We start from the raw sequence: 21497 nt of genomic DNA on the forward strand, positions 1-21497 counted from the left end.
CTGGAGGTGTCTTTCCAAGGACCATTCTTCGTATCGCCCAAATCGGCTTTGTGAAACAGTTGAGCGATATCTCGTTCTTACGTAGAATGGTTCTACGAAAGACCCTTTCATGCAACAGGCCCCAGGAAGATTATTGAAGAGAGGCGTGACGCTAACGCACTCAGCAATTACGGTCCTATGCAATTCAAATGCGGCAATCATGGAACCGTGACAATCCTTAACGAAATGTGTGCACAAGTATCGCACGTGCCGCTGCGTTTACGTCTGCCATGTGGAAATTACTTACGTTTTATCTCGCCGATGCAAAGTTCCCGCACTTTATCTTCCCAATCAGTCATTCCTGCATATCTTGTCATTCATGTACGGTATAATAAAGTTGATTAAATGAAGTTCTCTTTAGGTTCATTAGACATTACAAGCACATGAGCAGCATAGTTTTGAGCACTGTGCAGACCCTCACATCTCACATGAGCAAAGTTCCCTGCTCACGCTGTCAGCTATTCAGCTTCTCAAAGGGAATTTCCCTGGGCCTTGCCGGTCACCGCTTCGATCGGCCGCGCCGGCGCGCGGCGCGGCGCGCGCGCGGAGGCTAGGTCGATTCGAGCTCCATATCACCTACAAGAGAAACGGGTCTTTATTGTCTGACTTAACAGTTTCTTATTTTATTCAATTTTCTTTAATCGCAGTTTTAAAAATATGGCGGGTGATTACTCCGTGGTAACTGCCAGTTATGTCAACGTGCAAATCTCGAACTCATTGACGTCATTTGCATCAGAAAAGCGATTTCCGAAAAGTATTACCATTGCAGAGCTGAAGGTAAGTTCACTGAGCTGATGATGAGCCGGGTTCTGAGCTGTGGCCCGCTTCGCGGGCCGGAGTTTAGGACTCGTCCGTGACGGTGTAGTAGGATGGGGGGTGGGGTGTCCGGACACTTAATATTTTTGAAGCCTTCTTTTTTGTCTTTGGATTACACTAAAAATACGAATTCAATAGTTGTAATCATCTTCTGTTTTGTTCTCTATAATATTACCTAACATTTCGTACTAAACATTTTATGAAACTTTGCTTGTAAATTTTTCCAAATGACTTTCTAAAACTGATCGTCCGGACACACAACAACTGGGTATACTAGTCAAACATTTACTCTCCAAAATGGGTTAGAATCAATGTGGTCGCAATAGCACTCCAGATAAAAGGGGAAAATAATGAATTATGCACTTACCTCGATTATATGGCTGAAGGTCTATCGTGACACAGAATTCCTGACATCGAGGCACAAACTGGGCCCTCAAAAAAAGGAAAAGTTGGACGTCTATGTCGCGTTCGTTTTGGTATCGATCTAGCCTTGAGGACTCCATGATGATATTTTTTAATATTTTGACATATACTTCTTCATCATGGAGCCTTGAACCGCCTCCCATATATGTTAAAGAGACACATGTAAACAAAGATGGATTTCCCTAGGAAATCCATCTTTGAAGATAGAAATCACGTAAATCAATGTTAGTGATTTTATTTATTTTTACACCTTCATACGCCTAGCCCTAGAAATGCATATGAAGGTTTCAAAAATTGGTTAATAAAAAGGTGAAAAATTGAAGGTTTCTTACCAGACCGATCTCGTGTACATGTAGATCCCTCGATCCGTTTGTCAAAGCAAATACAATAGGTCTGACCTAGACAGCTGGCAGCTGTCTGTTTCGAGGAGTTTTTTGACATGTTTTTATTTTTTGAATTTCTCCTCATACACAGATGGCTCGCTATCGTGCAGCCACCATTAGGGGACTTACAATGCAAAATCCCCCCGTCGGGGCTCTTCAATTTTTGTCTTTAATGAATCAAACTTTTGAAAATTAACGCGACCGAAATGCAAATTAATATTCCCTCTTGGCATTAATTGCCAAAAAACGGGGAAAATCAAGTTAAAAGGAACAAAAACAGTGACTTACCTCGGCTGTCGCGCAACTTCACTGTCCTGTTTTATCTGAACTTAATACACATAAACATAAGGCCATTGAGTCCCCTGTACAGATCGCGCTAGAACTTCGGTCTCTGTATTTGGTGAGTGAAGCCAACGGAGTTCAGCTGAACAACCAACATAACAGAGACCGAAGCTTTTGGTCTAGGTCTGACCCTGCCTTGAACCACTTCGTTATGACGTACGGTACCTTTGATTAATAGTGATGACTGATGTTACAAAATGCCGTTTTGAAGAAAAATTTATAGATAAAAATTATTATTTAACAAATACTAAAATTTAATATGTGATTATAAATAATAATAATTATTAAATAATAATAATTATTATTTATAATCACGTATTTTAGTATTTGTTAAATAATAATTTTTATCTATAAATTGTTCTTTGTGAATACTTGACGAAATCTGATCTGGCAGATCATTAATGTACATTGATAAAAAGGCCCAAGAGTGATATCTGTCGTCTATTACGTCAGCCACTATGACTGATTAACCTAGACGTAAAATGTTTCCAAGGTAATTGGTTATATACCAGCTTGGCGTTTACCAGCAAAAAAATGCTGTCCTGCCGAGTTCCTACGGGAGTTACCACAAACAGAAACAGAAACAAAAAGCAGGGGTCCGAGGACACTCCCTTGCGGTATTCTGCTGGTTACATCAGCCCAGTCAGAGAACCCACCATTCACACAAACACGGTGCTGTCAACCGACAAGAAATGGCCTGACCCACCCACATATGAGCTGCTTAGATATGCCAAATCCCTCAACTTTGGCTTCTCTGGCATGGGACCTTATCAAAGGCATTCATGAAATCTAGGTAGATGACATCAACTGCACCACCAACTTTCAACATATTTGTCCTATCATCTAAAACATTGAGTAATTGCAACATTGTTGATCGACCAGACACAAATCCAAATTCTTTTGCACTGAGAAGGTTGTTGCTCCTCACATGCTCATATATTTCATCCCTCAGGATAGACTCCATGATTTTATATTCAATACATGTAAGACTTACGGTATTGGTCTGTAGTTTGAAGGGAGTTCATTTCATTTCATTTATTTATTTGAATACGATACAATCACCCTTTTTTAATACAGCACTGACATTGGCTTTTTTCCACACATTTGGTACTATGCCTGATGCAAGAGAGTTTGAGTAAATAATACTCAAAGATTTTGCAAGAACAGGTGCCAGTATACGGAAGACACGGGGATGCAACTCATCTGGACCTAGTGATTTAGATATATTCAAATTCTCTTATTTCTTTAATACACATTCTTCAGTAATAACAATTGTGTCTAAAATATGAACATCATGATGTTGAACAGATGGGAGAGGTCCATCAGGATCTTTAGTAAAGACACTAGAAAAATGTTTCAATAGTGCATTAGATTTCCCTACATCTGATTGACTGATTATGTCAGTGTTTTACTACTTCCAGTACCATCTTGGTAGAGTGGTGGTATTCCACTCTTTACTTTTGTCTTGAACTTTGCATACTGCAAAAAAAACACGGGCAGTCATTTTCAGATCGAACAAAAAAATGGTGCCCAATGTCTGTGCATCCATTCACTTTGCACGTGATTCAGGAATTTTTATGAGAAAGGCTGCACTTAGAGGGCATAAATGAAATGCCCAAAATTCATTATTTTTCCACCTTTTGAGTCAGATTTTTAAATATGTTTGCGGTATGATGTAATGCATGTGTAAAATTTGTGTTTGTTGCGTATCTTCTTATAGCTCAGATACGCGCACGCGCAGACAAGGGGAACTGTGCAGACTTGGGGGAACTTGCCATACTAAAAATTGATAAACTTTGCTTCTCAATTTTTCAAAATGGCAAGGCTTCACACTAACTTTTTTTCTTGGTGGCCCAATCAGTCGTCCACCAAAATCATCTATTTCATATTTTTGTTGGCCGGCAAAGCAAATTTAGTGGCCCTAAATTTCTAAAACAGAAAACATAACCATTTATCAAAACTTTGGTAGCCCGCGCCAACTGGGCCACCAAGTGTTTTTTACAGAATTTTGGTGGCCCGATTCTCATTTTTGGTTGCCCCGGGCCACTGCTAATGTCAAGCCCTGCAAATAGTCTAGCTAGGCCTATATCTATTTAAAATCAATTGTCCAGACACGCAACACAGATAGGCTCAGTCCCATTTCTCGACACTGTCTGACTCTGAGTCACTGTCATAATTTTATAGTCTTTCTTGTAGAGTAATAGACCCTAGACATACTATATTTGGTTGAGGCTATTACAAACACACATGACATTTGTTCAGCTGAAATCAATCCTCCAGTTATTTAGAGCTAAGTATTAATGCTTGTTATGAATGTTACATTTTGTATTATTTTCAGGGTAAATTTGAGTTGATAACGGGATGTAATGCAGCAGCTACAGATCTAGAGCTCTATACATCAGAAGGAAAGTTAGTTGGACCTATCAATAATGATGATGCTTTGTTAGGATCTTACCCAGTAGAGGATGGAATGAGGATTCATGTGAGTTGGTTTTGTTTTATTTAGCTTTATTTGCTTTGATTACACAGGTATATACATGTATATGGTCATTTTCATAGTAATGGTCTAAAGGATGTAATTTATAAAAAATAGTCAACATTTCAACAACAAAAAATATATCATTATAAGCATTTCTTCTAAAATCGATCAATTTTTTAAATCATTCAATCCTTTTTGTTCTAGAGCTTAAAGTACATGAAAAACATTTTAAAAATAATATTGAACTTTGAAATTTATATAATAAAGTTGGACAAATCATGATTTTGTTTTAACTCTTAAAAACCTGTTTTCCAAGGAAACGTTGAAAGCATTATGCCTATTCATCTGACATTGCATCTAGGTTTCTGGTGTGAGCTGTGTAAAATATAGAGCAATGCAAACATGTACAATCTGTAGTCTAACATCAACTTAAATTTCCAGAAATCAATCAGAGTAAAAAAAGAAAGAATATTCCACATTTTCATTGTATTTTACAACCAAATACTAGAAATTCATTCAAGGAATAATGGACAATAGACAAGACACTCCATGGATGTGAGAATGTGAAATGTAAATTTTCGAGATTTTTTTCTGTGACTTCAATATTTTCTGGGCATGACTTTTCCTTAAAGTGATCATTTCACTTTGTTCTGATTTAAAAAAAATCTCATTTTGGTTCTTGAAAATGGGCTAAACATTAGGCTTACTTAATATAGTGTAAAAATACCATCCTGACAGTATCATATCTAAAGGAATTATTTTAAAACTTCGGAGATGTAAACCAAAGTTTGAAAATAATTGGGGGTTGGTTTGATCGACTATGTGTATACAACACAAACTCTAGATGAAACCAGCATGACCTACATACAGTGTGTAGTGTGTACAAGGTGCACTGAATGTACAGAGCAGCTAATGATAGTGTGTGCATTATCAGCATAGGAGATACACACAGCAGAAGGGAGTCAACACAGCTAACAGACTTTTTGAATGTGAGAAAACTGGGCATAACCTGAATTCTTCTTACAGACGGTTCTCAAAATCAGACTAATAAATTGCTACTTTTGTCTAAATTAGAGTTTTTCATCCTACAGTGTGTATTATGGTCTGTTTAAGGTTTTTTTAAGGACAAATACAAGCACTCATACACATGTTTTATCTTGGTTTGACAATTTTTTTATATCAGCTGCTCAGAAAGTGAAACAATCCCTTTAAGGTCTGCACGAGTTTGTGTTGTGCTTATGCTTACATGCACTCTAATTTGACTTTGAATTGTAGGCAATTGTTTTAGAAAACAACAGAGTGCCTCTTGAAAATTGTTATGGGGTTATTAAATATCCATATCAAATCTTATTTTTTATTGAATCTAATTTACCTTTACATACAGGTAATCAATAGGGATACCAACAGAGCTGCAGGGGAATTTGAAGATGTCTCAAAGGTGGAAAAATTTGAGATTTCTCAAGATGAATACGATAAAAGATCAGGTGAGTATAGTCCCCGGAATGAATATAGAATGCTACCAATGCACAAGTATTCTTTAACAAAGAGAGAGTAGATGTGTAGTTTTCTGAATGGTTTGCAGAGTTGTCAGTTTACAGGCCTTGCCTAATGTCATGCCCTGACCCATTTCAGGCTTTGCCAAGTTTTATATTGTTTAGCATATTTGGGGTGTTACCATGTTCTGGCTTCTTCACAAGCCCAATGAGAAAAACTGACTATCATATACCTGTATTATTGTTCAAGTTTCATGATCTTAATTACCGGTACAATATTTTTAAAGTTAACCTATTGCTTTTACCTGGCAGGTTCTGCATCTAGAAATTCACCTACGTACATGTATTTAAGCATTACAACCTCAAAAATGCCACATGTTATATTGAAAAGAGAGTGATAATATAATTCATTGATTATTTCTTCCCAAATATTGGGTGAAACAGATTCTGTGCGAGCATTCAAGAAGAAAATGAAGATGGGACAATTCAAGGAGGTGAGTCCTGAGGAACAAGCAAGGATAGATGCAGAGAAAGAAGAGAAAGCAGCAGAAGAAGAAAGACTTGCTAATGCTATTACACTGGAATCAAGATGTGAAATTGCTGTACCTAATGCACCACCTACTAAAAGAGGAACTGTCAAATTTGTTGGTAAATTAAAGCTGTCTCTTTTAAAAGTTTATTTAAAGGAGAATGAAACTCTTGGAGCAAGTTAGCTTTTGTGAAAGCAGAAAAATCAAAGAATAAGATCAACAAAAGTTTGAGTAAAATAGGACTAGCAATAGAAGAGTTACGAGCATTTGAATGTCGAGATCACTAATGCTATGGAGATCCTCCCATTGGCAATGCGACCAAGATCTATGATGTCACAGATGAACAACTCTCCCCTTTTGGACACTGAAAATATACCCCAAAACATCTCTTTTTGCTCATTCTAATCATATGACAAACGATTCATCAATGATATAATGTTGTGAAACCTCTGTACTTGTCCTCTCATAAAGAGAACACCTCACCTTGTGATAGACTCTATAAAATTGAGAATATAAGTGAAATAAGTACTAAAGTAACGAGGGAGTTGTACGTGTGTGACATCAAAGATCTTGGTCGCATTGCCAATAGGAGGATCTACATGGCATTAGTGATCTCAATATTCAAATGCTCATAACTTTTTTATTATTCATTCAATCTTCCTCAAACTTTCAACAATATGTTTCTTTGATTTTTCTCTTTGATATGGATTCAGCTGGTTTTGAGGGTTTCATTCTCCTTTAATGTTTTAAGCTTATGTGTATTTTAGTCTATATGTATCATACCTTTCAACATTTAATAATGAAATATTATTATTATTATTGTTTACCATTGTTACCTGGATGCAGACTTATGGGGTGTTTCACCAAGAGTTAAGTGTGAATTTGAGTTGCACTTAGATGTCATTTGCATGTGGTATATAATACATATCATCAATGGTCAATATAATACATGTACATCTCATTCACACCGGTCCCACACTACTGCATATAAATCAATCAGATTATGTGTTCAATAACATGCGTGTTGGCTCTAAGTTACAATTTAATCTTTGTGAAACATTCCCCTGAAGTGATAGTTTGAAGTGAGACGTTTCAAAGGTAGCAGAGTGACTGAAAAGGGTGGGGGGGCAGAGCTTTGACCATTTGCCATTGTAAACAGTGCACTGGAGTGTATATTGGTTCAAAGAGATCAAAAGTCATGTACTAACTTAATGGTTCAATCAGGTCACATTGTAAATTAACTTGCAATATTCTACTTGAATTCTTGAGTATGAATTAGGATGGAAACATGGTCAGTAGCTTCTCTGTGGAGACCTCAGAGTGTACATGTAGTCCGTGATCAAGGTCATGTAAATTTGTCAAATATCTATTAAAAAAAAACACTTTACACACTTATAAAATCTGCAAAATTCTCAGTATCTTGTAGCTCTTGATGAATTGTAATATGAGCCATGCTATTGTTTGTGTTTATAGGGAAGACAGACTTCAAACCTGGCTTCTGGGTCGGTGTACAATATGATGAACCTCTAGGCAAGAATGATGGCAGGTTAGTCTTATATATTCTGATAAAAAATCATATTATTACCCCCATTTATTAACAAGATGATCAGCTTTTATGTTATGCCGTCATAGCCATTTCTTTCTTTCCCTGCATGAATCCAGCAAATGCATTTTCATCACTTATCCTCACATTTCATCAGACCAAACAATTTCAAACTGTTGAGCGAAGATGGTCTTATTAGATTTTGAGGTCATTTTTTAAGCCTTTTTTTTTAAATGTATTTTTGGATTGGCAATGGTGAAGGAATACATTTTGAGCGTGCAGTCAAGAATCTATTTTTTTCTTTTCAAATTTATTTCTATAAACTACTTATATATCTAAATTGCAGACATTAACAAGTACATTTTACAACATTGCTTGCATTTTGAGTGTTTCTTTTATATTTATATATTTTATTTGTACATGTATGGTGCTCAGTTCTGTTCTTTTGATTCCATAAAGTATACAATGAAAGTTTGGAGAAGTTCCTCAAATAACCAATGCCAGTTATTTTGACTTCTGCTTTCCTTTGTTTTTTATTATAAGTTTACTAAAATTATTTTCTTTATTTCATTTTCCAGTGTTGGTGGTAAGAGATACTTTGAATGCCCTCCTAAGTATGGTGGCTTTGTAAAACCTCAATACGTGACGATAGGTGACTTTCCTGAAGAGGACCTGGATCTCGATGAAATGTAACGCTGCCATCGTTGCTAAAGGACACAGTATATTGGCATAGATTTGGTGAACTTTTAGATTATACTTCAAATTAAATGTATTATCCTCATTTGCAACATACATGTATGTAAATGTAGCGTGGAAGTAATGTGTTGAAATGGTTTGAAATCTCTAGCTTTCTAGAGGGTCATGTTTTCAAATTCCAATAGGTAACTGGCATCAATTCACACCTGGCTGCTCTCCAACTAGGGCCGTTATTCAATTCAAAGTATTATATAAGTAAATTATTTAGCATTTTACCTGGCTAAGCAATATGCTTATTCAGATCACTCGTAAGAATTTCACCTTATCAAGCCAACTTCAAGCAAAATACCTGATAATCATTGACTTCATGATGTCTGAGCCAAATAATGTGCAATGCTTGTATCCATCTGTGCATGCTAGCAAGGTTGATTCTGCATATGTACGTTTGTAAGCTGTACACTTTGAAGCAAATACTTAGCCAAAATGGCAATTAGATAGCAAAGAATGTTAAGCATTTTGATTGAGCAGAATACTGAGTAAATAATTAAAATTCTGGCTAAAAGTATTGAATTGAATACTGGCCTTGGTGCTTATAGGTACCTTGTAAGATACAAATGTTGTAAATTGGAGCTTTATTTCAGTCAAAATGGATCCAGAATGCTATGGATTGAGCTTGAGATACACATAAAAAATTGAAAGCATCTGCTGGATAACAGATTAAAAAAATTAAACTTAAAACCATTTAAAGAAGAAGGTGGTGGGTCAGTAGTAGAGCACCCACTTCATGAATGGGAGGTTGAAGGTTCGATCTCCACCCAAGTCATACCAAAGACTTTAATACTTGGGACCTTCTTCCTTCTTGTAAGGTGCTTGATGTTTTAAGGATGGAGAAGGGTAATAATAACATATGTTATGCAGGATTGCATAAGTTATAAATGATTACCCCCAAAGGTGTCAAGCAAGGTATGATGCTGATTGAACTGTCTTTAAAAGCCATTTTTCATCCTGCTTCAATTTTTGTGAAATCTTGAATGTTGTCTACTGCCTTTAAAATATATGAGGAGTTTAAGGGGAATTGACTTGATCAAATATAAAGCTGCAGAGGCCCACTGATTTGACCAAATTAGAGTTTCATAAAGAGAGCAACTGGGCCATGTTTCACAAAGATTTGCAAGTGATCTGATCAATCTTAACCATGGAAAGCCATCAATGTCATAATTCTTCATAGGAAAATTTACACAGCATCCATCCACTTTGAAACAAGGAACATACTGATTCTTGGGTATACATTAAAACACTTGAAAAAGTCTTGAATGGAAAGACACACATTCTAGATGTTGGCCTTGCTGGCTTTCCGTAGTTTGCATTTGATCCGATCAATTGCAAATATGGAAAGCCAGCAACACCAACATATATAATGCATGTTTGTTCAAAATATATTCTAGATATTACGCATTTTCATACATCTATCATTTTCTTAAAAATTCAGTGTGCTTCTCCGTTAACAAAGGACATTGTGCAAATTTCCATACAGTTGAGGTTGATCAGATTAATCATAATTCTTTGTAAAACGGGGCCCAGATCAATCGCAACTCTTTGTAAGATGGAGCGCTAGGTCCCATCATACAAAGAGTTGCAATTGATCCAATTAATCACAACTATGGAAAGCCAGCAAAGTAAACATAAAATGCATGTATGTTTTTAAAAAATCTAGATATGAATGTATATCCATATATTCATTGATTTCTTGACAATTTGGAGTGTTCTCCTTTGTTCACAAAGGACATTTCGAAAAATTTCCTGAAGGAAAAATTATGACACTAATGGATTTCCATAGTTACTAATGATTGGATCACTCGTAACTCTTTGTGATCATCAAGTACTATCATTGAGTATGAATATATTGGATTTTTTTATTCTTTCTGTAACCAATGAAAATAAGAGCATAAAAGGAAGATAGAGATTAAGCTTAAAATGTAAAGTTGTGACGAGATCATTATCAAGTTTTAGTATTTATTCAATTCTCTTTCTTATAAGTCGGTTGAAGATTGCAGTAGGTAATGTATCAAGAAACTTGTGTATTTGATTCAAACAAAATCAGTCTTTTTAAAACCTATTACTTGCGTAATACTGCTTGGAATGGTTATTCCTTTTAAATTTAATGCTCCATTACTATATAGTGACTACTTTCCCCAAAGTGATATTGATTTTTATGTAATGATTGTCTATCTAAGGGCAATTGTATTTGTATACTTTACATTCCATGATAATTTATATAAATGAATTAATAATTTACAATGTTTCAACATCATAACCATAAAGTACAATGATAGCAAGAGTGATGTACAAACCTTTTTATAAAATTGTATAAAATTTTCAAGAAGCTAACACATGTATTACTTAATTTGATGGAAAAAAAAATTCTTAGTTCATATAACCCCGTGCGAAAGAAATATTGAGTGGGTGATGTCATCGTTTCCCTCATTTGTATACCAACCAAGATTGGCATATCACTATTTTGTAAAATTAATCAAAACTTCAACATTTCTTAACTTTTTATTTTACTTCTGATATATAAAATTTGAATGTTGTATTTCTTTGATTGTTCTCTAATTTGAAAAAAAAATTGTTTGTGTGGACTTAGCCTTTAATGAATGGTAATTATGTTCTGATCAAGATGTCATGTGATTGGTCAGTCAGAAGCATACTTGAAGGTTTGTAGATTTTACTGTTAAAAGTAACTTTTACAGGGCGAAATATGGTTTTGTTGAGATCAAACAATGCATGTAAAAACTGTAACACTTTATTTTTCTTCTTTCAAAAAGATGTCTATTTATTTCATATTACTTTTATACATAATTTTAAGAAAATGTTTAAGTGGACTGTTTAACTTGGATGCTCAGTGATGTCAAATATATTATGTGTTTGCTGTTCAGTAATACTTTGTTCTAATTTGTTTCATTTTTTATTCTTCAGAGAACGAATTTGAATTCAACAATATATTCTTCAAATCTAGTGGTTGAATATTTACAGTTTTCATAATTCCCTCTTATGAAGGGTTGCTTCCTCTTCACTTTATGACAACATTCCCTCCTTCCTCTTCTTTCTCTCTTTAGTATGCTCCATGTTTAGACATACCTTGCTGCTTTCCTTCATCACCATATCATTCAATGTAATCTTCCCTTTCCTCTTTCACCATCCACTTCTAGATCCCATGATCTTTCCATAGTTTCATCATCATCTTTCTCTGCTTGACCCATCCATCTCAAACCACTTCAGCTTGGAATAGATGATAACTTCAGGGTGTTCAGAATAGTACCACTTTTTAGTTTTCGGCTTTGAATCTTGAATTCATACTTCTCCCTTATTAAGGAACTGCACTGGTTACCTCTATTCCAACCCATCAGTTTCAACTGTTTATATGTCTACAAAATTGTTAATCATTTGACACCTGAATATCTTAATAACATCAAAGTATATACACCCTCTCGTAATCTTTGTTCAATTATTGACACTTGTAGACTTTGCATTTCCTTTGTTGAAACTCTCCTCTGCTGAAAAACGTTTTGTTGTAGCAGCTGTCAAGACTTGGAATGCCATCTCTCTTCCAATAAGAAATGCTTCTAGTATTCTTGGTTTCAAATATTCCTTTAAAACATACCTTTTTTGCCGCAACAACTCATTTTTCTATTGATCTTAAACGACTGATTGTGTTTATTATTGTAATTGTGATTATTATATTTTATAATTTGTATGTGTTATGGTACTTATTGTTTTTAGCACCTCTAACTATCCATATTTATTATTTACTAGTTCTACAAGAGTTTTCTCCAAGACAACCATTCTATGAGCTTGGGAGGAACTGTTGTGAAAGTGTTTGAGATGGATGAGTTTCCATCGTCCATCATTCAGAGTATAATTCATCAAATTTATCACCTTCTTGGTATAGACACATTGGTAAATGATAAGTTATCAGCCACTGGCATGGGCGTACAAACATTTTCTTACACATAAAAACAAAAATGGCATAGGCGAAAGGTCATCACCATAAAAGAAATCCCCCCCCCCCCCCCATTTTCATCTCCATGTGAACTGATAATTGTTTATTAATTTAAAGTTTCAGGGTGCATTCATATCCCGTTCATATAATAAGTAATTATATTTAACATCACATTAGACATGGTAGAGATTAAAGCTCACATTCAGAAAAGAGGTTTAAGCCATTTCCTATGCAGATGACCTCCCTCAAATAAATTTCATAAAATGTTATTGTGATTTCATTTTACATTGATTTGTACTTTTCAACTGGGCCAGATAATAATAATAATATTTGAAATTTATATAGTGCATAATAGTTAAAAGACTGCGCTTTACAAAATATATTTAATTACTAAATCATACATTAAACCTTATCTGAATTATACAATAAACCTTAATCTTAAAATACTTAATACAAATTAGAACAAATTAAATCAGATGCAACACAAAAATAAATTAAATCAGATGTTGTTACATCACTGTTAAGTTTGTCAGAATCACGTATAATTTACTGTTTTCTTTAATTTTTGAGTAACAGAAAGTCAGAAAAATCACAAGATGGTGTATCATGAAAGTAACTTTCTATATAAATCTGATGATAGATTCTTTACTGGGAATTATTTTCCCATGTTTAGAAGACTCGTCACTGAAACACCCAGTCCTGATTGAACTTGGAACAAGCCTGTTTCGGTCATCAGGACCCTGTCTTACAAAGAGTTGCGATTGATCCGATCATCTACAAATATGGAAAGCCAGCAACGTCAATATCTAAAATGAATGTTTGTTCAAAATTGTTTCGAGATATATGCTGTATCATTCATACATTCATCTTTTTTTTTTTTAGGGGGGGGGATGAAATTCAGTGTGCTTTTTGTTTACAAAAGAGGTGAAAATTTCCTGTAAAATAATTATGACATTGATGGATTTCCATAGGCCTATAGCTGAGGTTGATCGACTTTGTAAGACGAGGAGCGATGTATCACACTATCTCGCAATCCTGATCGTAATGTAATATTTCCTCCCTTGCACAGGCTTGTTCAATCATTTGATGATAATAAATCACAGAAAAACACAGCTATCTTGTAATTCTGATCTTAAATCGTCCACCTTGCTTGGTACAAACTTATTCTATCATGTGATGATTCACAGAATCTCATCACTATCATGTAATTCGGCTCGTATTTTCTCCATCTTTGCCCAAGCTTGTTTTATCATCTGATGAATCACAGAAACACATCACTATCATGTAATTCGGCTCGTATTTTCTCCATCTTTGCCCAAGCTTGTTCTATCATCTGATGAATCACAGAAACACATCACTATCTTGTGATTCGGCTCGTATTTTCTCCATCTTTGCCCAAGCTTGATCTGATGAATCACAGAAACACATCACTATCATGTAATTCGGCTCGTATTTTCTCCATCTTTGCCCAAGCTTGATCTGATGAATCACAGAAACACATCACTATCTTGTAATTCTGATCGTAACTTCTCCACCTTGGCACAGGCTTGTCGAGTCATTTGATGATGTAGACCTAATGTAGACTTGTATGCTGCAAATGGAAGTTAATGTTCATTATCTCCTATGAATACAGGAACATAATCTATCTATAATCTATCTCTACATGTAACTGTACAGTGTGTCTCAAAACCAAATCTTTCTTTTATTGAAGTATTAACATTCTTACAAGAAATCTGATTTTCTTACAAATCACTTAATCATGATCGAGGAGCACTTGTTTCCTTTTTAACTAACTATTTAACCAGGGGCGGATCCAGCCTTCGCCAATAGGGGGGCCCAGAATTTTTTTTCAGCCATATTTCCCCGATCGGCTGCTCGAAGATAATTTTTGGTTTCTTTGAAGGGGTAGTCCTAATAGTCACTTCTTAGCTTTATTCTTATAAATCAACATAAATATATAATATCATATATCCTTGTATATAATGCGAGCGCAAAGCGCGAGCTAAATTTTTTGGAAATCTGTGTATTTTTCCTAAAATTTGAACATTCTGGGCAATGTTTGTTATCCTGAAAAAGATATGTGTATGCAATTAAATAATTACAACGAACGCGATGCGCGAGCAGAAATGAACTAATGAAAAAAGTACTCGTTAAAGACTGCATGCAGTTAGCCATGAAGACGTTATATATTTATTTTAAAATTCAAATAATGCGAGCGCGAAGCGCGAGCTGAATTTTTTTGACATTTTTACATAACTTAAGCAGAATAGGTTTATAACTAAACATGCGAGCGCTAAGCGCAAGCGGAAAATTTCTAGATTTAGACCTACTGAACGAGACACTCTATTCATGTTATGTAAACCATGAAAAGGATGAGTAGTTGGGGATCTTTCGTACAGTAATAATGCGAGCGCAAAGCGCGAGCAGAAAATTTTTATATACGTTTTGAACTGATCGAAAAGGTACCTGTTAAGGACTGCTTGCACTTAGCCATGAAGACTACATATTTCAACAATCAAATAATGCGAGCGCGAAGCGCGAGCTGAAAATTTTTGACATTTCTATATAAAGAATGGAAAATTTTAATCAATTTTTTGTAATCGTGAACAGGATAGCTATATAACTAAACGCTTGATGCGAGCGGGAAAAAAAATCGAGATTTAGACCTAAAAACGGGACACACTATTCATGATTTTTAAATCATGAAAGGAATGAGTAATAGGGGATCTTCCTACATGAATAATGCAAGCACAAAGTGCGAGCAGAAATTTTTTGATATTTTGTGATCTGAAACTGGATAATGATTTAAATAGAGAACAAGTTGAGTATCTGAATAAACATGCGCGCGTGTTTCATATTTAGACCGAGAATCCAGCCATTCTAATCCTTTATCGTGAAAATCAAAGCGAGCGCGAAGCGCGAGCTCAAACTATTTGATATTCCGATCTGAAAGAGTCAATTTCAGCTCTATATTTCAAGCACTTCCTATTCCTCTTGCTAAGCGCGAGATGAAACAAAAAGGACAATTTAATTATCAAATTAATATCTTATTCATTAATGCCTAATGAGGGCGCGAAATCTGATGATATTATGGCCTGAAAACTGGAGAAAAAAATTGTAATTATAAATAGGATGCATCAGTTAATATATTTTTAACCATTAATGCGAGCGCAAATTGTTAGCTCAAGGAGCTGGAAGCTCCTTGGTTAGCCAAAATTTATTCTAAACTATATGTAATGCAATTTATATTTTGATCAATATTGAAAGTAAAAAAGACTATCATGAAAAGGGGACTTTAGAGACATACATAACTCGCCAATCAAAATGCGAGCGTGCAGCGCTAGCTGATACGTTTTGACAATCAGACCTGAAAAGGGATATTTTGACAACTTTATGGAATACACGAAAAATAGGTACCTGATAAATCAAAATTTGCGAGCGCGCAGCGCGAGCAGAAAATGTTAATATTCAGACCATAAAACTGACATTTTTACAGAGCACTTTTTAAGAATCAATTTGTAAATCACATAAAATAATGGAAGTTCGGTTTCCGAGGTGAAATATGTTTGTGTATTGACTTGACTTGATATTTAAACTCCATATTGAACAAGATATGAAAATCACCTTTACTACAGGCAATGCGAGCGCGAAGCGCGAGCGAAAATATTATATATATTGACATGACAGATTCTTTTTATTTTACAAGTCTTCTTATTTTATTCACTCGTCTTCCTCTTCTTCTTTCTCCTCTCTTTTCCCTCCTTTTTTCTTGCTTTCCCTTTTTTTCCTTTTTTTTGCTCCGCCAAAAGGGGGGCCCGGGCCCCCCCTGGATCCGCCTATGTTAACGATAAGTGTAACCAAGTGATTTGGGGGTTTGTTTTAATTGCGGATAAGCCATAAAATAACTTTCAAACTCATAGGCTATTCATCCGTGTGAAGAAAAAAAAGAAAATTTTGTTGAAAATTTGTATTTTTGCTTACTCTTAATTTTTAACAGTTTTGAATTTCAAGAATCCACTTTTATTTTCATTTTTTGAGAAACTAGAATGAACTGTGATAAAAATTTCAAAATTTTTGCTCGCTCACAACTTTTTATTGATTTTACATGATACACCATTTCGAGCCCCCTCTAAAATTTTGCCTCATTACTCCACTATTAACGTATAAAGAAAAATAATCCACTTTTCCCCCAAACACTAGATGCATCACAGATATTGGGTAATTTACGATAAATAATGTGAATCAATCAGTCAATCAGTTATTTTAAATACTGCGATTTTCTGTGGGCTGGGAGCCTCGCATTGTACTCTTTGATTTATTATGAATTATGATTCAATGAGTAGAACAAAGAAGATCACAAACCTTTGGCGATGTTCTGAATAATTGGCAAAGCCTCTCGTCGAGTTTGAAGAACGATCGGGAATGGCACTGATGTATTTAATTCACGTGATAGTCGGGTGAACAGATCTAAATATCCCGGATACTTTCGCAAAGAAGAAAAAAAGAACGAAAATTAAGCAATATACTATTATTACTATCAGATTCTGATATACAACGAATATTTAGAGTGGTCAAAATGGCTTCTACTTGAAGTAAAACGTCGGTTTTATTGAATCTCCGTCTCTCTAATCAGTCATGATGTTGAGACAGATCATGGACCTATCAGATCAAAGCAACTTCCAAAATATTATTTGAAAAAGAAAACTAATCATGGATATGTTTTGAAAATGGATAAAAGAACTAATTCGTATTGAAGGATTACCTTTTCACGAGTTTCTCGAGTTCCTGTATGCAATCTCTTTTTCGTTTTCCATCTGATCATTGATGTTAAAACACCAGCAGTTGATGCTAAACCTCCTGTTATAAATATATGACAAATTCAAAATGCGTCATTGTCAAGCATAAATATGTTTAAAAGCCGATCTAATTTCCTTTCGGTTAACGTACTTGTTAAAACAAAGAGTCAGAAATGTGAATTAAAAAACAAAATGTCATAAAATCTTACAATAGTGTTGTGGTCACTGAAGATTCTTAGCAAGCATGATAAACATACTTACCACTTTCATCTACATCAGCGTTGTCTGATGTCACTGGTTTCTGAAAGAATAAAAAAAGCAATTTGAGAGGCGCTGGGATTTGATATCGTTAACGGTGAACAAAACATTGACTGGGAGAAATTTTACAATATATATCCAAATTCAGTGGCATATAGCTAGCCTAAATGGAATGGAGAAGGGGTGATTGTAATGACATGAATCTGTGTAGATTGAAATTCTTGTCGTTTTCAAGCATCTCAATTCAAATTATTTATTCGTCATCCAATCAACAAGAGCACCTTATTCGTCATCCAATCAACAAGAGCACCTTATTCGTCATCCAATCAACAAGAGCACCTTATTCGTCATCAAATCAACAAGAGCACCTTTAGAACATAGCATTGAGTAAACTTTGTCCTTCATATTCATTCATTATTCAACTAAGTATATAAGAGCAATTCCTTTCGAAGTTTACTGTCTCAGTGCGTTTACAAGACTATTCACTTTATATTGGAATCGCAAGGTCCCATTTCCTTTTTTCATGTTTGTATTGTTTAATAGTATAGCATAGTATAGTATTTATTTTTCGTATAAAAAAAACAACAACGGATGGATAGCCCTTATTCAGTTTGGATTCATAAATTATAAGAAGTAACAAAAAAAAGTAAAAAGGAAAACGCACTTTATGGAACTATTCAGTTGAATAAGAACAGAATCAGTTTGTAATTTAAAGTCTGTTAAGGGAACAATGGGGAGGAGAAGGGGAAGAAAAAAAGCATACAATATTGAGTTTATGACAAGGTAAGCAATGAATACAACTAAGAATGCGAAAAAGAAATTATAGTAATGTTTACTTGGTGGCCCTCCCTTTTACTAGGGGGAGGTTCAAAATTTAGTTTTATATTCTATGAAAAAAATGCTATTAATAGACATACACTGGTCATGTGCGGCAATCATTTTTTTTTTATTTGAAGGGGATAAATTTTGTGCGTCACGTAGGTGTAATCGAATTTTTACCTGTATGGATAAATATTTTCAGAACAAAATAATACAGAGACCCTTTTTTAAATCAATCTCCATGCAAGATATACAAACCTTGTCTGCTGAGGCGACCGGACCAGAATCCGAACCTACATTAGAAAAAAAATGCATGTATAAGAACCCATGCTCAATTTCGAAAGCATTTTCTAATACAACGCCGCGTGAGATCATTGCCACCGCCCCTCCCAAAAAACACATATCTCTAAGCAACTGAAATAATATATGTAAATCTCAAATTGTATTTTGAAACAACTATTATTTGTTACTGATCATTTCCCTACGATATTAGTTATAACTGAAGTATTTCTTATGACGTATATTTTATTTTTCTGATTATGTATTCATATATGACTTTTGAATTTGTTCGTTGCTATGCTCATTCTCTAAATATGGAAATTAATAAACTGTCAGACCTTGAAACCATATATCTTACAATCCTTATGAATCCGATTGACCAGAAGATTAATTGAAACACCCCCAAGAAAAAGCAAATGTCCCATGACTCGCGTCATACGTCCTTGTCGCCTTTCACTATACGACTGATCTCTCCACTAAGGGAGAGATCAGTGTTCACTACGTTGCAGGTATGGTCGCAGAATAATTTCGCTACCCGCCCCCCCCCCCCCCCCAGTAATGAAATAAAGATAAAACAAAAGTCAACTTACCCCGCGCGCCAAGGATTTTTTTCAGGAAAGACATGCCTTTATCTGTGTCGGTTTCCTTGGTTACTTCTATACTTTCCTTCCCTGCTGGTTCTGTAGTAGTCACCTTTTCTGATTGAGACACTGAATGCTGCATATCAGATGAGCTTCTTGACCTATCATCATAATTATTCGGAGATTCAATGATCAATGAAATATTTTGATTTTAGGCCTACGTTACCGCACTTCCCCCCTCCTATTTTAAATGAATTTGTTTACATAATGACAGAAGCTTTACGGTGCACGTGACGAAAGAGCGATATATTTTACCTTGCCATGTCGACCTATAAAAAGTTATAATTAGTCGCCATGACGGTAAATTTCGTATAACAACCATTTGGTCCAATCATCACTTCGTCTAATCACCAGTTCGTCTATGACAATTTCGTCTCATAACCAGTTGGTCTAAAGGCGACCGCGCACACCTTATATTGGTCTGCGACCCGATTTCAGAATAAAATGTAGTAGAATTTGATGCTAATATTGAGACTTGGAATATCTTACTGTGCAATGTTCTAAATCATCGTACGAATATTATGTTCAAATTTGTGACTATGCTGTCATCCTTCTTAGAATAAAAGCGAATTTAATATCTAGTCGTAATGACGTCATAGCTGTCGTACGATTGGCTACTCCAAAATAAAGGTTTGCCATCTTTCAAAATGGTTATATTAGTATTCTTTCAATTAAGTTTAACCTCAAATAAAATGATTATGTTCCATTTACATTTTCAGAAAATCAGCAAAGTGCGATTTGTTCCAAAATCGGATCGCGAACAGTCGTAAGGTGTGCGGTGGCCTTAATATTCGTTTTATTTTCATTCACTTTACCCAATTAACACTTTTTCTATTTTAATTAGACCAAATGGTATATAGTAAATGGTTATTAGACGAAATGGCAATTAGATCATGTGGTTATTGGACAAAATGATGGTAGACCAAAATGATAGTAGACGAGTTGGCAATTGGACGATTTGACATTGGACCAAATGAAAATAAACCGTCATGACCAGATTTAACTGAACTCACCATGACGGTATAAAACTTCAACTTGGCAAGGTAACTTGACGTATTTCGTAATGCTTGACTAACTATTTCTACATGACAACACAATTTATTATGTATCACAATAATCACACCATCTCGTCAAGTAGAGCTCCATATAGTATTTACTAAATAAAACTTCTTGTTGTTGGCAGCTGAGTGTGGTAATCATCAGTACAACGTTTTATGTACAAACGAAATCATGCTTTAGACATTAGAAGGGTACAGACCGCGGGTGTCAGACAAGGAGTGCCAAACAGCAGAAAAAAATATCCATCTTATAGGTTACTTTATATAATGATTGATTGGAATCCACCGGATTTCATTTTTTAAAAGTCCCGAAGTTCCATCAACCTTCTCTTCTTCACTCCGAATTCATTTCCCAGCCGGAACAATATGCGGTAATACATACTGTATGAATATAGATATGAATCATGACTGGTGAATGGCGACTGATTTCAACCAAGGATCCGGGTCATATAGGTTCTTATAATGAAATAGTAGGCCTATTCAATTATAACTCCGGTAAAATATTGGTTAAAAGCAGTGATGATTATTTCCTATAAAAATTGCCATTGTATTGCAATTTGTCATAATTTATAAATATGGTTCCATCTCAGAGATAATGACTGAAATGTCCGGGCTCAGATAATGCGCATAAAAGGGAAGATGAAAACAGCAAAGTAAATAAATACCTGTACCTTTTCGCATAATAAATGTATTTGAGTTTGAATTTCTTGAATTACGATAGAAGTTTTTTAATCGGTACGATGTCAGACAACGTACTTGTATGATTGCATCTCACATGGTCTGAGTAGACTAACATCGTCTGATCCCATAGGTTGATAACGCCCGAGGGATGCTCTCTCTAGTTTGTTACCGCGTGGATCTGTTTGCATTATCTCAGCAACAAGAGACTTCTTGCTCACATG

At 35.1% G+C, this 21497-nt stretch overlaps 2 protein-coding genes and 1 long non-coding RNA gene across 3 annotated transcripts in view; 1 reads left to right on the forward strand and 2 right to left on the reverse strand.

The window, feature by feature from the left end:
- Positions 1–511, reverse strand: part of LOC129265608 (tRNA (32-2'-O)-methyltransferase regulator THADA-like) — a 37919-nt gene extending 37408 nt beyond the window's left edge. Inside the window, exon 1 of the mRNA XM_064101340.1 lies at positions 287–511. Within this exon, the coding sequence (XP_063957410.1) occupies positions 287–356 (70 nt within the window). The 5' untranslated portion in view covers positions 357–511. The remainder of the gene's footprint in view (positions 1–286) is intronic.
- Positions 468–11683, forward strand: LOC129265153 (tubulin-folding cofactor B-like). The gene is made up of 6 exons (XM_054903151.2): positions 468–816; positions 4342–4485; positions 5867–5966; positions 6420–6623; positions 7979–8051; positions 8627–11683. Exons 1-6 carry the CDS (start codon positions 697–699, stop codon positions 8739–8741), a joined length of 756 nt encoding a protein of 251 aa, XP_054759126.1. The 5' UTR covers positions 468–696; the 3' UTR covers positions 8742–11683.
- Positions 11684–17800: 6117 nt separating this feature from the next.
- On the reverse strand, positions 17801–21497 carry LOC129264066 (uncharacterized). Its single transcript, XR_010294019.1, has 3 exons — positions 21352–21497; positions 19487–19638; positions 17801–17841 (listed from the first exon to the last, which is right to left on the reverse strand). It is a non-coding gene; the product is annotated as an uncharacterized LOC129264066 (long non-coding RNA).

Source organism: Lytechinus pictus, chromosome 7 (assembly GCF_037042905.1).
Source record: "Lytechinus pictus isolate F3 Inbred chromosome 7, Lp3.0, whole genome shotgun sequence".
Lineage (NCBI taxonomy): Eukaryota > Metazoa > Echinodermata > Echinoidea > Temnopleuroida > Toxopneustidae > Lytechinus > Lytechinus pictus.

What these genes read in the sequence shown, in the direction of transcription:
- LOC129265153 (XM_054903151.2), top strand. Translation starts at nt 697, where the DNA reads ATGGCGGGTGATTACTCCGTGGTAACTGCCAGTTATGTCAACGTGCAA. An exon ending in TTACCATTGCAGAGCTGAAG is followed by an intron (nt 817 to 4,341) that starts GTAAGTTCACTG and finishes TATTATTTTCAG; the next exon opens with GGTAAATTTGAGTTGATAAC. An exon ending in AGGATGGAATGAGGATTCAT is followed by an intron (nt 4,486 to 5,866) that starts GTGAGTTGGTTT and finishes CTTTACATACAG; the next exon opens with GTAATCAATAGGGATACCAA.